The sequence below is a fragment of the Sceloporus occidentalis genome, unplaced genomic scaffold (assembly GCF_023333645.1).
Source record: "Sceloporus occidentalis isolate IW3139 unplaced genomic scaffold, rSceOcc1.0.p SCAF_63, whole genome shotgun sequence".
Classification (NCBI taxonomy): domain Eukaryota; kingdom Metazoa; phylum Chordata; class Lepidosauria; order Squamata; family Phrynosomatidae; genus Sceloporus; species Sceloporus occidentalis.
This window is the reverse complement of record NW_028317043.1, coordinates 3,428,458-3,451,671: the sequence shown is the minus strand read 5'-3', so window position 1 is coordinate 3,451,671 and position 23,214 is coordinate 3,428,458. Positions and strand designations below refer to the sequence as shown.

Sequence of the window (23,214 nt, the reverse complement as noted above, 5' to 3'; positions counted from 1 at the left end):
ATTGTGGGTAAAGTTAAAATAAAATAATCAAATCCCTAAACCAAGGAGTATGGCATGGGTCCATTGAACCCCCCCCATGAGGAAGTCTAATATAATGAATATTAAATATACCACTGCGTAATATGAGGGCGCTGTATAAAAAAAGAAATAACAATAAGTAAAGGGTTTTCTTGAATGTCATTATTCTGTTATTGCACATTTGGCAAATAGTGTTTGTAACTGTGTTTAAATTATATATTTTTTTGGTGTAAACTGCTTTCATTTCCATACATTGCTCCGTATCGTAATGCTATAGGCAATTACTAGGGCCGCTGCGGTTAAAGGGACACAGAGGGCAGGTTGCTCTTCACTCACCTTTGCGTTCTCGATGCAGGGGCAGATGGCCCACGCTGCACTTGCTTGAACACCTGGATGTGGATTTTTCAGTAAAGACCACAGCAGGCGAACTCCATCCAGTCGGTCAATTATCCTGTCGTATGGCCGAGCATTGAAGAAATAAACATCGGTTACAGCAGATGAGAATGCAAAGGTTTCAACTGTACAAAATTTCACTACAGCCAGAACGTCGGGAGGAAAAAAAGAGAACGGCAGGATTTCTGTGCAGCTGACACGGGTTTGATTTCATTAAGAAATTTCATTGCCATATGTCAGATTTGTGGTTCCCTTTATTCTTATCATGCGTTAAATGTCAAGTGTGTTCACACAAGATAACATGACATACAGGATACACGGCAGCCTAGCACTGTTAAAAAGAAATCGTGTTTGAAAGACAGATGATCAATATACTAAGAAGAAGAAAAATGGTGATAAATGGCATCCAGAAAAAAAGGCTTTTATATAATTTGAATGCCCAAAGGGTTGGAAACTTCATTTCCAGGGTGGTGGGAACAGCCGAGGTCCTCACTCTCCTGGCATGGAATTGGTTAAAACAAATTCGATAGAAAAATGTGCAAGTACTGTTATTCCCATTATGTATCTTCCCACAGGCTTAAGGAAATGAAAACACAATTAATTATATTTTTATTACAAACCACTGCATTCGTTTATAGAAATTAAGATGAAAAATTGTTGGGTTTTTTTTTTATATATTACACCCTTAGTTTGCAGAGATTAGGACGGCCGCTTGTATTTTTATTACAGGTCTCTCTGTGGATTAATAGAAATGCTAAGAACTTGATGGAAAACGTGCTCCCCAAATAATCTGTTACCACCGTGCCCCCCAAAAGGTCTCAGTATTAAAGGGTTAAACAAAGACACTTTTGGATGCCTTCAATGAAAATCAGAATGGTATGTGTCAATTATGTCCATCCAAAATAGGTTATAGGCTTAAATCCGTACACCAGAAAACGTCTGCTATAATTACATACACCGGCATCAAACTACCGGAGAAAACCGTATCGTTAAATACGCCATATGTCTTGTGTTTGTGCATTAATCAGCATGAGGATCAAACATGCAGTGGGGAATTTAACAGGGTCACTTTTATAAATATACCCTTGTATATGGGGGAAATCGTACACTCAAAGGACATACTAATTAGATCACATCAACCCGACACATGTTATGCTAGGAAATGTTATAGTGGAACATAAAGTTTTATTCAAACTGATTTGACTATTTCTGCTATGGGAATCCTTCTCCAGTCTAAATAATAAAAGTGATTAAACTTCTAAGAAGCTGGAAACATGAGGTGGGGGGGGGGGGGGAGAGTAAATAACATTTATAGAAAATGATTCTAGTAAGACTGGAGCAATCTGCAGGAAAATGCTATGGCATTATGGTGATAATTTGCAGAATTCACCAATATCTAGAAATAAACACACAATTTGTCATAAAGAGGAACAGTCTTTCCTAATTCTAGTGCCTAACTATGAATATACAGTATATATATATATATATATTGTAGCGCATGTTATTGTATTCACGTAAAGATTGTGACATGCCTGAATACATTGAAAATAGGGGTCTACACTGCAGCGCATGACAATTCGTCATGACAACTCAAGTCAACTAATTCCAATATCTAATTATTTTGCTTTAGTGAGGTTAAATGAAAACACATTGGCATACATTGCCTCTATATCTTACATGCTTCTTTATTTTCATATAACAAGCAAGCAACACTTAATCTAATTGTTATTTGCAATACTTACGCCATATTCTCTGGCTCTGATGCGCATGCTCCTACAGCTCTTGTAACGTTCACCAGTAACGCCTGGTTAGTACCGGTCAGTAAATTAACCAGAGGACTTATGCCCCCACATTTGCGGATGATGGCTCGATATCCAGGTTCCTGGCCAAATTCTCCAAGAGCTCCGACAACGTTGACGAGGACTTCCTCAGGCTGATCAGCCAGCAGACTAACTAAAGTCTCTATAACCTTATATTCTTGAAACCTTAAAGAATGAAAGAAAACAAATGAACAGTGTAGGAGCTGGATAATACATTCATATAAATTAACGAGAATAAATATTCTATTGACAAGAACAGTCAAGGAAGATATTTTAAAATTGTAGAACCGGCTGCTTCAGCCTCCAATGTGCATCTTAACACTGACATCTTGGCGCTATGGAGAACGCTAGTAATCGATAAATAAAATGTAATATTTTATAAACATCACAGTTGTGTTCCTCGTATGGCACATTAGGAAAGCAATGTCATTTTACGCTACTCAAAAAAAAAAAGGAGGTAATTATTAAAGAAAGTGGTAGATCTATTGCTAAAAACTAGTGAATAGCTTAAACTCCATTGTTCCTTTAAGGCAGTAGATCCACTTTAAATCCAAATCAATTAACTTGGGCACTGTATCTTTGTGAGATTGTGGGAATTGTAGTCTAAATAAAGACCCCTGCATGTTCTGGCTTCCATGTGCAAATAGGGTCATCGAAAAATGTTATGGTATTCAAATTAAGTCATGCAACAGATGAACCGAGAAAGGATCGATGGCCATTTTTTAAAATGCTGCCACTTAAAACGAAATCTTCTTTATTTAAAAAGAAATGTATCTGCCTATTGTGCAAAGCAGCAATGTTATATAAGGACTTGATGATCTATATATATCTATTTGTTGTCCTCAGTTTTATCCAGCAGCTGCTTATCACCATGACTGATCTGTAAGCGATCCCTTTGGAGACATGTCGAAGTGTATAACTGCTCCGCAGAGGTGCTTATTGTGTCAATCTTGATGATATTTTCAGTTTACGCACCTTTTACCTAAGCCAAAGAACTCATTTCAGCTTCCTGCTACTTTCATTACCCATTGATCTTGTCCTTCCCATCTGAAAGAAATCCCTCGCCCTTGCCTTTCACCTTCTTTCAACTTAACCAGCTGGTCATTAACAGCCCCCCCCCCCCCAAAAAAAATACTTTTTCAAATTGAACATTATCGCTGTCTGGGATTTAGATAATGCAAAACACACAGCAATGACATTAAATTAAGAATAGACCAAATGAGAACGTGGCTCGTACTTTGTCACATTATCCCTGCTGATGGAACATTTCCAGATGGCTCCGGTCACCGCCGCTAATAGCTCCTTATTGTCGAACTGGCTAAGAAGCATGGCGAGCGGCTGGAGGCCCCCATGTTGTCTTACTAGATCCCGTGTTTCTTCATCCTCCGCACACTATATATATCACAAATAAAGAGCGACTTGAGGAACGTTCCCCATCACACACACAACATAGATTTTCCACGAGCTCAAGGAAAACATCATTATCTTTCTGTTTGTGGACAAAGTGCATAACTAATAAGATTTGCAGGCTTGGGTTATATGAATTGCCTTACGAGCCGGGGACTGGTGATTATGGTTTGCTTGTGGCTGCCGTGATGCTGCCAAATCATCCAAGTGCATGTTATCCATTTCATAACGCTTGGACATTCAATATGACATCAATTACAGAAAAAAAACGCCGCTGCCACTTGAATTATTTTTGTCTAGTTATAGAGACAAAGTGGATGACTTAAACAGCAAAGAATGCTGGCAAGTAGACTTAATCATAAAACCTGATGTCATAAACAATAGCCAGGCAGGGAGAAAAAAGAATGTTAACTACTAAAATACAAGCTATAAAATAAATAGCAAAGCCAAAGAGTATAACTTAAGAAAGCCAGGGGTACCTTATTTTAACAGAAAAATAGTAAAGACAAACGCAGAGGAATGCCAAGAACGGGGCATTGCAGACGTCGAAGGGAGAAAAAATGGAGCAACATTTTTGTCATCACTTAAACCGCAACATATGTAAGCTTCAAAATCAAATAAAAACATGATGTGCGTACACTGCGGTGTGAAATCGTTTGAAAATAAAGAAAATTAAAAAATTGCATGCCAAATGAAGTGAAAAATGTGTTTCTCTTAATTCACTAACATTTGGGTTTGGCGCTAAAATCCTGGTAAAATAAGGAGCACATTTTTTTAGTGCTTCTTACGGTATTGGATTGTTTTAAAAGAATGTTTCCCTTTATCAGGCACCCTCATTCTTCCTTCCGAAAGGAATGTGTTTGAATGCTTGAGCAGATCTATATTTTGGGTTCTTCATTAAAAAGATGACAGGATATCGCTTTGTAGGGGTAGCTCTTCATCTACACGTTGTGCTATCCAATTGGTTAGGAAATGTATCAGAAAAAAAGTTATTTAAAAGTTACTTAAAATATTAAATTCCTCTTCATTTTAGAGATAACCATTGTAAACATGGCAGTCGGGTAAGCATGGACAGCCTCAATCCCCTGCTCCACTATATTGTAAAGCCCCCAGGAATCGGCACTGGCGGTGATCAGGTAAGTATACGTTCAGTAGTGATTTTTGCTAGCATAATGTATATATAATGGTTTTTCAATTTGTAAATAAACACCAATTCAATTATTTTGATTACAATTTTTATATTTAACTCTTTAGCGTCATTGTGTGACATTAATAACATGTTCTGCTTATGTACAAATGAAACATTCAAGTAACAATGGAAATGGATGAGTGAACGAGGAGGTCGCCTTACCTTAAAAATTGCGCTGGCGCAGTGCATTTGCAGCTCCTGATTTTCACTACTAAGGTTTTTAACGAGATCCTCGATCATCTTTTCTGTTTTTATGGCAAGTCTGTAACTTGCCTGCATGCAAAAAAGAAGGTTATCAACAGGTATGTCTAGTTATATCTAGTTACACTGTGAACATGAATCATTAAGCCTTGTATTTGGCATAGAAGGATCTTGTATAAAGATGTTAATACGCATAAGGACCTTAGGCTTCTATGTGTAATCATGGTCAGCCAAATTTATAGGGAATTTAGGAGCCATGCAGAATATCTTAGAAGCCAGGAAGGGATGAATGCACAGAAATTGGTATATAACAGCACAAAAAGTTATACTTCAGCATTAAAATGGGAGCCATCACAACCTGGAAGTTGTCCAGCATTTAATGTAACGATATTTATGTTAATATGTATTGTTCCTAATAACTAGAGATTTTGCTAAAATTCACAATATTGTGCACTTTTATTTAAATAAAAGAAGTAATAGTATCAACTATGAAAAAGTGGAGGAGTTAGCAAAATATTTTAAAAAAGCACTATATATTACATAAATACGCATTTTATGGAAAAAATATAGTTACTTTGTATTAAAATGGTATCTTCTAGTTATTTAAAGAGAAAAATACAGAAGGGGAAAAAAATAAACAGAATGGCAAAACAATTAAAACTGCCCAATTCTTTTTCTCTAGCAATATTACATATCAATAGTTATAAGAGGGATCTCATAGATTTTTTTTAGTTATATGCCAGAAAATAAATGTAAAAAAAATGTTGGTACTGCATTAGTGTTAGTTTGGGAACTGCTTATTCAATCTTGTTAGTAAGATATTAGCACTGGGATCGTAGATAAAAAAAAATGCAAATATATGTATTATATTTGTGAAATATATATATATACACATAAATACATAAACACTATAATATATATATATATATATATATATATATATATATATATATAAATAATATTTGTTTTTACACAAGTAACTCTGAAAAAGAAAAAAATGGATTTTATTTAATTACAGATTTCTCACTCTCGTAGAGAGAAACTTATCAAATGGCATACGAATGTGAGAGAGTTAATGAAACAGGTGTGAGCGCGGTAAATGCTCATGCCATCTTTCCATTGTGGAGTATAATCATTTGCTTTCACTTATAATGATAGAATATTAAATATAAGACGTGTTAACTTTGCAGTCTCACACAGAAACATATGTTAGGAATATGTTGGCTAGTGTCAAGAAGAATTTATTGTATCCATTTAAGTCATGGATTACCATTCACACACCATTGAATCCTTTAGTGTTTTGTATTATGTTTTCTATTGATTTTAATGTGGCTTTTTTGTTTAGAGGCGCAGTCTTAAATCCACGATTGCTATTTGGGCTTGAATCCCAAACCATACATTTTCAATGAGCGCTGCCATTAATTAAGGCCAAGACGGGTCACTGAATCGATTCCCTTGCTTCGGTCACATCTCAAGGAATTTGGGAAACCATTTAAGTTTATAGCCAAGGACCCATGCTAACTTACATCATAAATCTAGGCGGATTCAGAAAAACAATAAAATACATTTTAAAAATCACAATTTTAAGTCAGGGTTAACCATTTTAAATAGAAAAAAAATAAGTTAAATCCTTCACTTTCTAGATGTGATAATGTGGCTTACTTCTGAAGCACATTCTTGGAGAGTGCCAACCACTGGTATTAGCATGTTGGAATGGGGTGATTTGAGCAGGCGTGCCAGTAGCGGTATGCCACCAGCTTTGCGTATTTCTTCTTTATTCCGTGTGCTTTTAGAACAGCTCCAGAGAGCCAAAGCTCCGCATCGTGCCACTTCAATGTCTTTCTCCAGCTCTGGGGTGAGGCTGGATGATCTCATCGGAACACAGTCCAACAGACCAACCTTAAAGAAAATCACTTAAATTAATAATATCACACAATATACTGACAAATATTAGCGAATCCTATAATAAATACCAATTTGTAATATTTCTGTATATTATTACATTTTCTTTGGCAATTATGATAAGGCTGGTAACCAATAAAACCATAAAAAAATAAAATAAATAAGTAATGACGGTTTAAGAATATTAAGAAAATAAGAAGCAAAATCACATTAAATAAAGTTTAAAATGCAACATTAATATTTCATCAATTTTTTTTCATATATAATAATAAAATGTTAGAAAACATAATGGTAGTTTTTGATGGGTAACCTCTTATTTATTAAATAGTAAAACAATAAATCTCTGAGCACATTTCCGTTAAGTAAAGACACTGTTGTATAATTTGCTTATTGAAACAACAACAGAACTCGGTCACTAAATAACATTTCTTTTTTTTACTCTTAAGAATATATTACATTTTTAAAGAAATAAATACATAGAAAACAGCAAGCTAGTATTCTAATAATTTTTATTTAAGTGATTTTTTTTAAAAAAAATTGTTTTATTCTTTTTTATTTGGCTTTTGAAACTGATTCTAAATGAAATCTAGAAAATGATTTCATTAATAGTCAAATGAGGGGGGAGTGTTTACTGATGTGTCTCAGTTCTTTGCTATAAGTTATTAATTCATTCTGCTCATAAACTTTAAGAGTTATAAATCTGCTGGTCATAAACTGGAAAACAATGGAGACCCCAGCAATTGTAAAAAAGCAACAAAACATAACTATAGCATTTTACACCGGTGCTGTCAATTTCATGAACTCTCGGGGAACTCTACAATTTCATGGTATGGAACCTAAATAGCCATTGCAGAAAATGTATTGATGATTATATATAGTTAAATTTTTTTTAAAATTCACTAATTTTTCAGTTTCATTTTTTTACATTTCAATTACATTTTAAAAAATTCTCAATAATTTTTTTTTTAAATCACTTAAGCATATTCTGCATTTTATATATATATATATATATATATAATTTTTTATTTCTAAAAAGTTTGTATGCACCCCTTGTATACCAATGTCTATAGCATTCCCTATCATATAGGCCCAAGCCACCTCTTGGGGTGCCGGTGAATTCAATAGCCTCATGAAAAAAACAATAAAATACACTTTTGTTGAATAGCCCTGAATGACTTGTTGTTCCAAAAAGAGTTTATGTTAGCATTTGCCATTGTTGTCAGTCATGGTGATTAACGTTCTAAACTCAAACACACTGTGCACTTTCTTTATGCACGCCTGAATATCATACTTTTGCTAATGATATCCCTTTTCCCGTAGACCTTAATTAGTTAGACCAAGACAGTTTCTATTGTTTTCAATATGATAAAACCCTTTTACTTTTAAAGCAAATAACTAGGTTGATAGGTACCCCTTTAAAAGGGTCACATAAAATTGATTAGCGTACATGTCTTTTTTCACCACCACCGCCCTACGGTTACAAAGAGGTCTCGTACTCAAACCAGGTGGTAATCCCTAATCAGTACTAGAGCAAGTTCCGACTGCTGAAAATGTACACGAGGCAGACATATGTTTGCAAATAAATAAAGACTAAACCGATGGGATTGCATTTACCAGTCTCTTGATGCCACCGTGCTGTCGAACTGTTCGTCTCGCTCGTCTAAACTTGGCAACGTTGGCGATTGTCTCTGCAGCCAGGCATTTTAAGTCCTTGTCTTGGGAATCGAGTATTTTGACCATGGTTTGTAGTCCACCAAAGTCAGCGATAGAACTTCTGATTTGTGAATTGTGACTTATCTCCTTTAAGATCTTTAATGAGCCGATCTAGTTTACAAGGACAATATTGAGTAAAAGCACAGAATAGGCTATCAGAGCCCAAAAGTAATATATATATAAAATACACATCCTGTCTATTTCAACCAAACCAGATACTACTGACTATAAAAATGCATAAACCCACATATCTGTTGTATAGGAAATCACTTATGAAAAAAACCCTGCTACAACTCAAAATCAAATATTGTGGACTAGACAGGGGTATTTAAAACCCATTCCACACACCAAGGAGGCTTAGTGAATTAACTGCAGTGACTAAACATACAGGAGAGGTTTCACAAGGCTTCTTCTATTAACACTCAGGCATTTAATCATAAATACTATAGGTAGCCTCAACAACACATAATCCTTGTTGTTTTTTTTGATTGGGGGACAAAGATCTAATTCTAATAAATTTGAAAAGTAAGGATGGCCCATGCATAAATATAGGCTGAATTTTTTTGACATTAGTTTCTATTGAATAATTTTTTTTAAATGGGTATTTCCCAAACCTGTGCATACAAGTTTAAAATGATCAAATACAAAAAAAAAACAAAAAACAATTTGATCCAACATAATATTGTCTCTAAAGGAGAAAGTCTTTAAACATAAACAAATTAATTTGTCAAAATCATTCATTTCATTCATCATTCAAGTATTTTCAAAATCAGGATAGCCTTATCTAGCTAATTTTCTTGTTTGTTTGTTTTTTAAAAAAATATTTTTTAGAGCAATCTTAGGTTCCCTTAGAAGTTTATTTTTTATTACTGCTTACTTTTAAATTATACCATCTGTGTCCACCGGACTTCCCTAACTTTTAAATAATCAGTTATTTTAAAAAAAGTGTTTTCTTCTCATGTATATTAACTCTTAATATATTAAGATTAAACCCTCATCTGCCTATGAAAGTGCAGCATCTCGGGATCTTCTCTTTTTATTACATCTTAATCGATTGTATACCAGTCTACAGTAGAACTCTATGCCAAAGTCTCTTACCTTACACTTGATCTCTTCCGTATTCAGAAGGTTAATTAAAACTTCAAGTCCCCCAACGTCTCTTATGGCCAGCTGGCAGGTTTCTTGTGCGAGGTTAAAATCCCTCATTGCACACAGTGCGATAACGGTGGCTGTCTGGTTTCCACCCTAGAAATATATTTGCCGTAAAGAATCATTTTGTGAAATATGTCCAATATTTTAATAAACCTGTATTTCTAAATGTATCTGTAGAACGTTTCCTAGGCTTGCAAAGCCAGATATTAAAATAAAGTTAAAAGGTGATTATTAAGCTGCATGCACATAGTCGAAACAGAATTTAATAAAATTAATATAAATTTGAGATATAATTCTCACGTTTCCATATATTAGGATACTTAATCATGAATGTATATTATACACATATACAGACAAAACAACTAAATCTGTATAAATGTTTTCTACAATTTAAGGTCTAATTTCATTTGCATTTGCGTCTGTTTGCACAAGCTTTTTACAATAAATACACGGTGTCTGTGCTTAGTATACACATTGGGAGCATGGATGTAAGGGCAAAGCAGGATCCAATGAAACAAAAAAAAATGTTAAAAGACCCTTGGATCCAGATCGAGACATTTTACTGCAGAAATTGTGAGAAATTGGGCTTATTATTATTATTCTGCAAAAGATATTTACTCTTTGCTTCTAGTAAAAACTGCAAATGCAAAAGTAACACTTCATATAGACAGCTTACATTATAAAATAAATACCAATAAAACTACATTTCCTAACTGAAAATGTTTTGTGACACTTTGGATTGTTAGGCAGAAAGTTCAACTGTTGAACTTTTTTGAAAGCTTCTGGTTAAAATGAAAAATGTATATAACATACTTAGAGCCAACTATCCGAAAGGTTTTGATATAGATATAACGCAAGCATTGAGTGAGAATGAGAATGTCACTTCCAGTTTTCAAAGGGAATTTTGAAATTCAGGCTTTATTGCAGGTTTCCAGAAAAAAAAGTCAGTACATACAATACGATATACGACACTGAGGCACAATGAGCAGAATATAAGAGTCTGTGATATAAGACTGTAATCAGTTTACTCAATGAAAAGAAAGGTAGAATGAAAGAAGAAAGAGAAGAAAGAAGGTGTTTGTAAGGTTTGCATAATTCAGCATCAGTGGACAGTCGGACTGACAGGATTGGTATTGCTTGGTATTAGCTCAGTGTCACTAATGCGGACATTAGGTCATAGCAGAGTACTTTGCATCGAAAGAGTTTTGTGTAGGTCAGACCGGCCCAACGCCAACTCTGGCTGTGTGAACCAAGTCCTCCATGAGGTGAATAAATTGTATCTTGTTCACCCATTCTGTATTTATAGGGGATGAGGTGATCTCAACTTCAGTGGAATAAGGACCTTGGCTGCATTAATTCAATGAAGAGATAAAGATTTTTTTATGTGTGGTAAGAGCTGTGTGTGGTATAATAATACTGCTGCAGGTAGGCTGCCTGGAGCCAGACCCGGACTAGCCATTTGGCACACCAAAAAAATGCTTGGTGGGCCATTGGCCAACAGCGAGTGCCCCATACAGTGGAGCTGCAGATTGAGTTCTGCAGTATGGGGCCACCAGCTGGCTACTCCCAGCAACAAGCTGTATAAAAATGTAACAAGGGCCAAAGGTATCCTTGTTGCATACAATGCTAAGTTGCAATCCCCAGTCTGGTCCTGTCTAAAGCTCATCTGGGCAATGCCATTATGAGGGGACAAGACTAACCATAACTGGGCGTGGCTATCAATGCTCAGGGGTGGGGTTAACCCCTGACAGCCTTAATTAGGTAGGGGTAAAGTCGCTGGGTTTCTCTGATGCAATCATATGTGAAAAAATGTTATGACTGCTCCTTTAAAACATTTAGATTTTAAAGGTTGTGGTTAGCAAAATATAGCAAAAATAGGGGCAACAATAGTGTATTTTTTATTATGACTCTTTATTCAATTTTAGGCATCTTTGTGGAAAGAATTCTTATTAGTGGAATCAAATTAATACTTTCTTTAGATCACAAAGAGGTTTGCTAAATGCCGAGGTCTCATGGTAATCCAAATAAAAAAAAAATTGTACTGGGGTAGATTTATTTTTTTGTTATAATTGTTTTATCCTATTTCCTCATAGACTTAATGTTTATGACCACCAATGTTATGTATTTTTTCAGTTTTAATCATTATCTTAAATATAATCACTCAGATTGAATGACTAAGGAAACAACATACATATTTAGGAGTCAGTATGTATCAATATAGCTAGTATGAGTGAATTTTCTGCGTATTGATACGAGGTCTGCTCTGTAAAATAATCCAATTTACATGTGACTGGTAGACTAAATAAATAAAGGTATCTTATGAAATTCCGTTCCTCATAGCAAAACCTATTATGACAACCTGATGCCAATTTACATGTCTAACATCTGCCGAGATGTTGTTCAGACTTTTGATTAGATTACACATGCATAGTTTAAGGACCAGTAATGGAGTCTAAAGGAACGGTGATTACATGCGTCGATGTTATTATATTAAAACATTTATAGCGTTACATTCAAACTGTCTAATACTCAGTTCATATTATTGGGCCTCAGAGAGTAACCTGTGTTTTGAGGCTTGGAAGCTGGCCCAGTGCTACATCTTTGGTCGGGTCATATGGCCAATAGTAATTTACGAGGTAACAGAATGAAGAAAAACAAGATTGTAGTTTTAAAAGCGGTAAGTTTTGGGATGGCATTTAGCTTTCAAATACACCCGTCTCCAAAGAAAAAACTATTTAGGTCATGAAAGCGTTTGTGGGTAAGTCTAAACTGCACACGCTTGCTTAAACAGAACATGCTGTGCCCATGGCATATCATGAGCTCATTCCACAAAATTCAATTACATAGTTATGGAAGGTCATTTTTCGTGTGTTGGAAAAGTAATACGAGGTGAAAGCTAAAACCTGAAACTTTATCAAAGGCTGTAAAACTGAGGTTAAAGACACTGGTTAGATATAAGGAAAAAAAGGTTAAAGCTCTTAAATTCTCTTTTTTTCTACCATCTTTTCACAAAGACTAGTCAGAAGCTATGATGAGAATTGTTTCTAGATCTAATAATCCAGCAGATCATAGGTGGGACAAATCTCGTTTGGGATTCCAATCCCTTTGTCCCTTTCCTCCCTGATGTAAAAAATGTAATTAAAAAAAATGTAAAAAATTGTATATATATATATATATATATATATATATATATATATATATATATATATATATATAAAACACTTTCAAAAAGATGGTCAGCACTCCAGGTCTTTAAATAGACAATTTCATTTTATTCAAAGACTTTGAATAAAATGAAATTGTCTATTTAAAGACCTGGAGTGCTGACCATCTTTTTGAAAGTGTTTTACATGGAAACTGCTGGTTACTAGCACCGGGCTTGGAATATTTGGAATGGTGTGCAATGGACTCTGTGAGTAAATATATATATATATATATATATATATATATATATATATATATAAAGCACTTGCTAAAACCAAAAATGAGTTTGAAATAAATTAATAAAAATAGATGAATAGTGAAAGAATAACTTGATGCTTGCTTTAGTGAGTAAAGTTAGGAAAAGGGACAGTTTATAATCCTGTGTGAAAATGCTAAAGTTATTGAACAGGGTGTAATACAAATAAGGGTTCTGTAGATTATTCATGCTAAACAAAGACGGTCTTATAGTGGAAGAGGAGATGATTATTGGCCCAAAAGTGCCCAACTGTAAAGATATTAGGAAGAAGAATAGGGCAGAGTATAATTTAGAAGATTACACATAATGATTGGAAAACCAACCCAGGGAATAGCACGAAATGTGCAGAGGCATTCAAGAATGTCACATGTGTTTCGATAAATGGTGTATACATTATGTAGAAGGAGAGTTAGGAAAACAGATCAAAAAGCATTTAGTAACAAAATAGGAAGTAATACGGGCAAGGATTAGTATTAATTGTACCATAGCATAAAAAAAGAAGACGTGACCTTGAAGAAAAGACAAATTATTCAGCTTGAGTTAATGAGTTCATAGAATCACATTTTACACAGAAAGAAAGGTGGCCAGGAAAAAGAATACGAGATACACCCGCCTGCACATGCACAAGGGGAAACAATTAAAAATGTAAAAAGAAACCCCGTGGTGCAGTATCTGAACATGAAATTAGTGGAAAGTATATGCTTTTAAATAATTTAGAGTCTCGAACGTAAGCGGAACCCCACGCAGAATGAACATGAAGAGGATACACCATAATTCTGTAACCGGTAAGTTGATAAACACATTTAAAACATTTTTCAGAAAATTAAAATATATGGAGCTTAACAGATGGAGGTTACATTAAATAAAATTAAAGATCATGGAGAGAGAGAAAATTGGAAGAAGTTATAGGGGAGCGGTCACCTGCACGTGTTTTAGTGTTATTTCATTCATTCACTAAAAGCTTGCCACATTGTAATTTAGGCTGAATAAAAAGACCATTAAACAGTGACATATCCAAGGCTAGACCGACAGGTCTGGGGCAGCAGTCCCCGTTACAAAACCAAGGCCTTCAAGCCCCCCGACCGGGATGTGCCGCTGCAAAAAGGATTGGTTACAGGGGAGATCTTTGATCTCCCCAACCAGCCTACTTATGCTATGGAGGCTGCAACAGCTCAGCAGAGCCTCTATAAACTGCATTAAAAGACTTGGTGCGCCTTTAAAACACGGTGCACTGGATTATGACATCATATCCCGGCACGCCATGCCTTAAAGACGTGCATCGCCTTTTAATGCATTCAGGGTGCTGACTGCGGAGGGGGGCGGCTGGGTTGGGTACAGGGCAGTGCCCAAGGTAATTACACCTCTGACATCATGCGCAGTATGTTCAATCATGCTGTTGATCCAGAAGAAGGACAAAACCCCACATCAAGTTCCAGTGGTGCCTCCAAAAAGGGGTAGAATTCCCTCCTGACCAAACTATAATTAATTGTATCCTTATTAAACGTCTTATCCCTTCAAATCCCTTCTTTGCTAGAAAATCATCCAGCCAGTAATTAAAGGCATCTATTGAATTTGATAGCATGTCTGTAGGTAGTGAAACACACATATTTTTTGTTCTTCTTTTATAGAAACCAGTTTGTAGCTGTAGAGAGTGATATATATATATATATATATATATATATATATATATATATATATATATATATATACATACATATATGATATATTGTATAATGTTATCCTCCGCTAGTCACCTTTATTCTTGTACTATTTTGGTTTTCAGACACTTGGTTTCATCAACTCAGGTAGCTAATGCTTTTAATCACAGGAACGCTGCACCAGAGGCCTCTGTATCCGAACAGGAAGTGGGCACAGCCATACTGCGGCTGTGTAATTAGCCAAACAGGAAGTGGTGAGCAAGCTAGCTACTGGGGAAATTTAAAGGAAATGGGCTGAAATTGACAGGGAGCGGGCATAGAGGCAACTCATCCCCCACCCTTATGACTGACACAAAGACTCGGCAATCAGCTGCCGAGGCAAATTCGGTAAATGTCCAGTTATTGTCATTAATGTAGATATCATTTTAATAATTTATTTTAATTTTTTTTACATTTTATATGACTTTTTATTTTAATTGTAATATTTCAATACTAGACTAATTTAAATAAAGAATCTAAAAAAAACATTTGCTTAGAAATCTAAAGGGAAACGCAGTCTTCTGAAACCAAGTCACAGTGAAGGGCATTCTGGGAAAAGTACATTTACTTTGCATATGAACATCACAAGGCATTTAAACCAGGTGTCAACCCTGTATATTTTTTCTCCAAGCGCCGTCCGCTAAGGCTTTTCCAGCACAGGAAACAGTTTCATTCCGCCACCATCTATCAAATACCAAAGATTAAAGAGTTCCAAGTAATAGGAAGCAACATAAAGGCTTCATTTCTCCCGAGCTTAAGCATTCAATGTAAAATGGTAAATACGTATTATATATTTTCCTCTGCAAAGTACTTATGCAACACTTTCAACAAAACCACAATAAAATAGTAGCATGGGTTTAGTAGCATGAGGTCTACAGGAAAATCACTACTGCGGGTGGTTAAAGCAGATATTTCTCGTCTGAGGACACGCCGCTTTTACCAGCTTCATAACACATGTTTTATTAAACATGGAAAAAGTTAGCCGACTATTAAATTCACACAGTATCAACATGTTGTTGGTAAGTCTTTTGAAATGTGATCAATTGAGAAATATTTATCCTGAAGTCTGATCGTAGCATTTTCTAGTTTTTTATTTTTCTGAAAAGAAACATACATTATTATTATTATTATTATTGTTTATTGGTTTATATAGTGCCATCATATTCTACAGCGCTGAACAATGGGTAAGCAGGGCAATAGTGCGACATGATTTGGACGTACAGAAACAAATGGTGTGGAGGGTGCTGCCTAAATGAGCTCCGGCCCAACACTGTACTCCAAAGCTATATCTATTATGGATGCTCATAAGAGTAAAAGATGATGTAATAGATTAGGTCAATAAGTGAAATGGGAGACAGTGATCCTGTTCCTCAGATAGGGCCAATGTTATACAAACATGTAATGATGTTCCTCGCTAAACGGCCACTGGTTGTACTGGAGTGTGTTTATATTGTATCCCCTGTTGACTAGAATGGGATTCAAAGCATCCTCCACCCACTAGGGGTCACTGGTGTACACTAGTATATAAACAGGCTCCTGTGCACCCAGCACCTATTTATTGTACTCCATTGAATCTGTTTTGTCCTTTTATTTTAATTTACATTGACCCCTTTCCATGGGAATGGAACTAGGAATTTTTTCTAACATTTTTATTACTTGTTTAACTTGGGGGTTAATCAGTGAGTTGCTTGCTTTTTTAACTCACATCTCCTATAATCTGGTGTAGGCTAGTTGAGTGTTAATATTTGTCAGCGTAAAAGGCAAGTTGGATTTCAGTCCAACTCATTTGAGTTTGCGCTTGCAAACTAGTATTTTTGCCAACTCATATGCACTCGTTCTTTAGTAAATAGATCGCTCTGTCATAGGAATCACGTTGTGTGTGTGTTCCCTGCATTCTACAACATAGTACCCTGCCAAATGCAGGAGGTATAATTATCTTGCTCTCCTCGAAGCACTTCCCGGGAAGAACACACATCTTGCTTAATTACTTGGCAGCTGCCTGATACATTTTCCTTTTACTTTTTGCTATTAGCTAGACTGCCTGTCAGTCATCTGCAGAAACACCTGAGGTGCTCTAGTAGACCTTACATCCAAGGACCGAAGAGCAGACGTTTGCCCACAGCCCTAGTAATAATAAACATACAGCAAGACATGTTTCCTTGTATACAAACAGTGTATAGAAGCTAAACGCTCTACTTGTTAATTTACTGGTAGGGCAGCCAGTGCCGAGACCACATCAATATATTTAAATGTGGGATAAAACTCCGACAGGCTCTATCTACCGAAAGAAAAGGTGGCCGGAGCTCTTCATTCTTCAGTAAGAATTCTAGAATAGTGAGTGACCTTGGGTATGCCCCGACAGTGAACCTGGAAGCAATTTTTTAAATTGCCAGCTGAACGTATACAGATGAATTTAAACAGATGTAACCCCTTTTGTTTATTAAGTATTCTATAGGATGATGTGTTTCAATTAGTATTTTCACCAAGCTGTGCGAGCCTTTGCTTTCCCGTTCTAAGGCATTCTAGAAAACTAGCTATAAAGAAAAATGAATATTAATAGAAACATAGAAAGTGACGGCAGATAAGAACCAGTAGGCCCATGCAGTCTGCCCAACCTCTGAGTACTTTCCTTTAGTACTTGCCCTTATCCTATATCTAACTTGGCCTTATGCCTATCCCATGCTTGCTTAACCCCTTCGAGACAAAGGCTGATTTTACTTTTTGTACCCTTTGTGACAATGGCCTTTTTAACATTTCTGCGCTGCTTGTGTTTAGCTGTAATTTTCTTCTTTCCCGTTTACTGAACCCACACACATTAGATATTGTTTTTTTCAGGACAAGAAGGGCTTTCTTTAGATGACATTGTTTTGATTGTATCATATTATTTACTATTAAAAAAATTATAAAATATGGTGAAAAATTTAGAAAAAAATGACTGTTTCTAACTTTTAGTTGAAAAATCTTTTACTCATCTATAAAAGGTAATGAAAAAACCTGCTAAATAGATTCTACTATTTGTCCTGAGTTTAGAAATACCCAATGTTTTTATGTTTTTTTGCTTTTTTCTACCCATTATGGGGCAATAAGTACAGGTAGCGTTTTGCTATTTCAAAGCCATTTTTTCCAAATCTGGTAATTCTTCCCCCCATGTGCCATTTCGGGTATCTTTGAACCCGGCCAATGCAATTTACCCCATCAAGTCATATATTTTTGAAAACTAGACAGCCCAGGGTATTCCAAATGCTAGTATTTTAACTCTTTCCATGCACCATATCTACCACCAGTCTTTGTCAAACTTTATGGTAGTCATTTTTTTGCATTTGTTTTGTCATACACATTTTACTTCAGGTATGAATTAAAATGTTCTAGTTTATGTCACTATCACAAAACACCCCAATATGTGTTCAGCAACATCTCCTGAGCGCAGCGATACCCCACATGAATGATTTTGCCTGGCTGTTTGGGGGCAAAAGGGCCACATTTGGGGCATGCGCATTTTTCAATGTTGAACTTTGGCATTTGGGGATCCACTGCCCATGCCCTATTTGGTACATCTTTGAGCCGGGCCATTTCAGTGTGCCCAATAAACCCATATATTTTTGAAAACTAGACACCCCAGGGTATTTCAAATGCTAGTATTTTAACTCTTTCCATGCACCATATCTACCACCAGTCTTTGTCAAACTTTGTGGTAGTCATTTTTTTGCATTTGGTTTTCCACACACATTTTAATTCAGGTATGAATTAAAATGTTCTCGTATATGTCACTATCACAAAACACCCCAATATGTGTTCAGCAACATCTCCTGAGTACAGCGATACCTCACATGAATGATTTTGCCTGGCTGTTTTGGGGCAAAAGGGCCACATTTGGGGCATGCGCTTTTTTCAATGTTGAACTTTGGCATTTGGGATCCACTGCCCATGCCCTATTTGGTACATCTTTGAGCCAGGCCATTTCAGTGTGCCCAACAAAACCATATATTTTTCAAAACTAGACACCACAGGGTATTTTAAATGCTGGTATTTTAACTCTTTGTATGCACATATTTTACCACCAGCATTTTTTCAAAGTTTGCAGTAATATTTTTGTGTGTGTATTTTTCCCACACACACCTACTTTATGTATGAATTTACAGCTCCTGGTATATGCCGCTGTCACACGACACTCCATAATGTGTTCAGCAACATCTCCTGAGTGCAGTGATACCCCACATGCATGGGTGTGTCATTTTTGGGGGGAACTAAAAGGCCACATTTGGTACGTGTGCATTTTTCTAATTGGAAATTAGATGTGTGGCCATCCTTCCCCCCGTGTTAATTGGGACGTTGTTGAACCTGGCCCATTCAATTTACCCCATCAAATCATACATTTTTTAAAAGTAGACACCCCACGGGCATTTAATATGCCAGTATTTTAACTCTTTCCATGCGAGAATTGTTTTAAGCTAATATGCTAATTTTAGGACTTGCTCACAAAAATATATTTTTTATATATATATTTTTTTTTTTATTATTATTTTTTTTTTAAAAAAATTTAACATTTTTTTTCAACTTGGAGGTTCCCCTGATAGTGACATCAGTGGGAAATGATTTTTACATTTTACTGTTTTTTTACTATTTTTTTCTAATTATTATTAATTTTATTTTATTTTTTAATTTATTTTTACTAATCACACTGTGATTAGAAAGCTGGGCTCCATTGACTTGCATGGTGAATGCAGTACCTGTATTCAACCTGCAAGTGGAGCCAAAGTTCTCTAGATGGTCTGGACCATCTAGCGAACTTTTAAAATTTGTGGTTCCTGTTACAGGACGGCGGCCATCTTCCTTGATGGCGAAGATTGCCGGCAGCTGCGGCTGTGACCGCTCTCCGGAGCGGTCACAGCCCATCAAAAGGTTAGTGTTTGGTGTCGCTGGATGCCTCCTGATCGAGGCATTCCAGCGACACCATTTAAGTTTAGGAGGCGATCGTCGATCGCCTCCTAAACGCTTTTAAAACGGGCGTCCGCCGCCATACAAAGTATGGCGGATGTTGACGCCCCGTGGAGGGGCCAGAGATGGCCCCTTCGTGCCGATCGCGGCGTTGCTGAATGCTTCGAGGTCGAGGCATTCAGCAACGCTTTTTGGGTGCAGAAAGCGATAGTAGATCGCTTTCTGCACCCGTTTAAAGACGTGCCGGTCCTGGCACGTCAATTGTCGTAAAGCACATGCTTTTCCGTGCCGTGCCAGGACCGGCAATTGTCATTAAGGGGTTAAATGACTTTACTGTATTAACATCTACCACTTCTGCTGGAAGGCTATTCCATGCGTCCACTACCCTTTCCGTAAAGTAATATTTTCTGATGTTACCATTAAACCTTTGCCCCTCTAGTTTATGCTTGTGTCCTCTTGTTGTGGTAGTATTTCTCCTAAATAAACTATCTTCCTTTAAATGTTTCTATCATATCCCCCGTGTCACGTCTTTTTTCCAGGCTATATAGGTTAAGATCCTTTAACCTGTCCTGGTAAGGTTTATCTTGTAATCCATAAACCATTTTAGTAGCCCTTCTCCAACATTTCTATATCCTTCTGGTGATCCGATATCCAGTACTGTACACAATACTCCAAGTGAGGTCTCACCAGTGATCTGTACAACGGCATGAGCTCTTCCCTCTTTCTACTGCTAATACCTCTCGCTATACAACCAAGCATTCTGCTCGCATTACCTGCTGCTCTACTGCATTGTCTGCCTACCTTTAAATCCTCAGAAATAATTACCCCTAAATCCCTTTCCTCACACGTTGAGGTTAGGACAGTACCAAATATTCTATACTCTGACCTTGGGTTTTTATGCTCCAGGTGCATTACTTTGCATTTATCTACATTAAATGCCAATTGCCACAGCTCTGACCATTTTTCCAGTTTCCAATTAACAATAATTCACCATACTACAACAGGCACAGTTAAATGGGAACTGTTAGCATCCCAGCTTTAAGCATATGGAAAATTCATTTATTGTCCATTAGTGTAATTGTTATGATATTTCGTTTAAAAGCTAACTCTCCACCTAATGTATCGCTTTGTCTTAGTCTGTCAATTCTCGTCTTGTCAGACCCCTTGAATATATGTATTGTATTAAGCGCTGTGTAAATTGTTGGCACTATATAAAATATACTACTACTAATAATAATGATAATGATCTGCAACCAGGGGCAGAACCAGCATTATCTGATCCTCTGATGTCCAGTTCTGAAGTTATCCCCCATTTCCTTTTACAAAGGCTGCCGGGAATAAATAATTTAATGGGGAATAATAATGCAGATCGTCAGAGTATGAACATTCCTATCCCCACCGTACATACAAATATTTTTTGCATTCGTTGATCCACAAGAATATATATTTTTTTAGAGTACAGAACTGTAAAGTGTCTGTCTTGGTGACGGATCTGCTTTAATGCACACGCACATGTGGGTACAATTTGTATAGACACTTTAGCTTTCATACATGGCCCATCACTGTAATTTTGCTTTACTTTCCCATCCACCAATGGCTTGGAAAAGGTAGCTTGCAAGGCTGGACTACTGGGAACCATTAACCACGTTCTTACCTTAAAGTAGCTCTTAAAAAATACATTTTATCATCATATATCACAGTTATTTTTTCCAGAATCAAGAAAGCCAAAAATCGCTTTTTTTGTTAGCTTGGGCAAACGTGCATTGCTTTTTCATCAACTAATAATTAAAGCCATGTGCAGGTTGATCTAACAGTTCATCAATACAGTTTGCCTGATTGCTTGCGGTATGGCAGTATCTTTTTCCAACTGCACATGATGCTGGTTAGGTGTACTAGCTTCCATGTTCAAAAATAGCCATTTTTTGGGGGTTAAAATGGAAAAGCATTTGTCGATTTGTCACTAAATTGCTTTATTTGGTTAACTCTTGCATATTCACTTCTTTGCACCTCTATTGGTTAGTGGTAAAACTTTATATATTAAGGCAGTGCTTAATATATAGATCCTGTTGAGTTTTGTCCCAGTTATTTAAATAAATTATGGTGAAATAAATCTTTACAATTAGTAACAATATTCCAAAAGCTCTGCTTATATTAAAGTGTCGCACGTACATTCATGTTGATTTTTTTTTACATTAAAAAACACAGGCCCATTCACTGCCACTTTCATCATAGTTAATAAACAAACTTTTATGGAGGAATTCTTCAGACCCACCTTGTGTCACGGACCCTAGGTGCTTGGCTTGGAGGCGATGCCTTTGGCCGACCAAATAAGTCCTTTTTTCATTTTTGAAGAATGAATATAACAGCATTCACAGAGAATTGAAATATGCATTGTTCTTTAGTAGGGGTGTCAGGGACAATAACCTGTCCCTTTAAAGCCCCCTTTCTAGCCTGTGTGGCCATTTACAATCCAAGCTTAGAACCTCAGCTACGCATCATGTTATTACCTCTATAAACACAGATTACCATTTCAAAGTGCTTTTCAAGGATGTCATCCTTTTGGCTTCAGAAACATTTATATTCTGCAGTCATGACTTCATATACAAAACCGGCAATAAAGTTAGGAAACATATAATACTTCAATAAAACTGGAAAATACGAATGCAGATCTCATAATCCATCCAACAAAAAAAATGCACTTAGTATATAACATAAACAATAAGTACGTGGATCATTTCGTTTTACCTTTAGATATTTTACTAGTTTCTGAATTTGCCAGTATTCCGAAGGCAGGTCGGTGTTGCTCTCCTGGCGCCTCTCTGGCTGTTCCTCATCTTCCTCGCTTTCTGTAGAACTTTCGCTAAATTCATCTGATTTTGTTCCAGGTGTTTTACTACGGATAAAAAGCGTATATATATATATATATATATATATATATATATGAAATAGTTACATCACAATTTTACAAACGTTTTTTCGGTCCATCGGGGTTCCCGCTGGAAGTATAAGTGAAATGATAGAGTTATAAAATGTTCAATGTCAACATCTCTTATGATCTGTGATTATTTTTGGGTGCAAATGAGTATCATTGATTCATTTTTCAGGAAGTAAGGAAACAGGTATGAAAACACGCAAGGGATTCAGGTCTCTGAATAACATCCTTTGCAAAATGATACAATAATACCAAACTGCTAAAACGTTATAGCAACCGCAACCACTAATTATTGAAATAGAATAAACCTCATAATGTTATACATAACAGGAGGCCGTACAATTTTGATGATTTGATGAGCATCCTATGTTTGACATCCTGAGTTCTTTGAGGAG

General features: G+C 36.2%; 1 protein-coding gene across 1 annotated transcript in view; it reads right to left on the bottom strand.

Annotated features, from left to right (window-relative positions):
• Positions 1-23,214, bottom strand: part of LOC149287195 (outer dynein arm-docking complex subunit 2-like) — a 52,129-nt gene that overhangs the window by 16,168 nt on the left and 12,747 nt on the right. Inside the window, exons 9-16 of the mRNA XM_089493171.1 lie at positions 22,633-22,780; positions 9,742-9,888; positions 8,545-8,754; positions 6,691-6,927; positions 4,990-5,100; positions 3,469-3,623; positions 2,154-2,396; positions 355-469 (exon numbers count right to left, since the gene is read on the bottom strand). Coding sequence (XP_089349297.1) covers positions 355-469; positions 2,154-2,396; positions 3,469-3,623; positions 4,990-5,100; positions 6,691-6,927; positions 8,545-8,754; positions 9,742-9,888; positions 22,633-22,780 — 1,366 coding nt within the window. The remainder of the gene's footprint in view (positions 1-354; positions 470-2,153; positions 2,397-3,468; positions 3,624-4,989; positions 5,101-6,690; positions 6,928-8,544; positions 8,755-9,741; positions 9,889-22,632; positions 22,781-23,214) is intronic.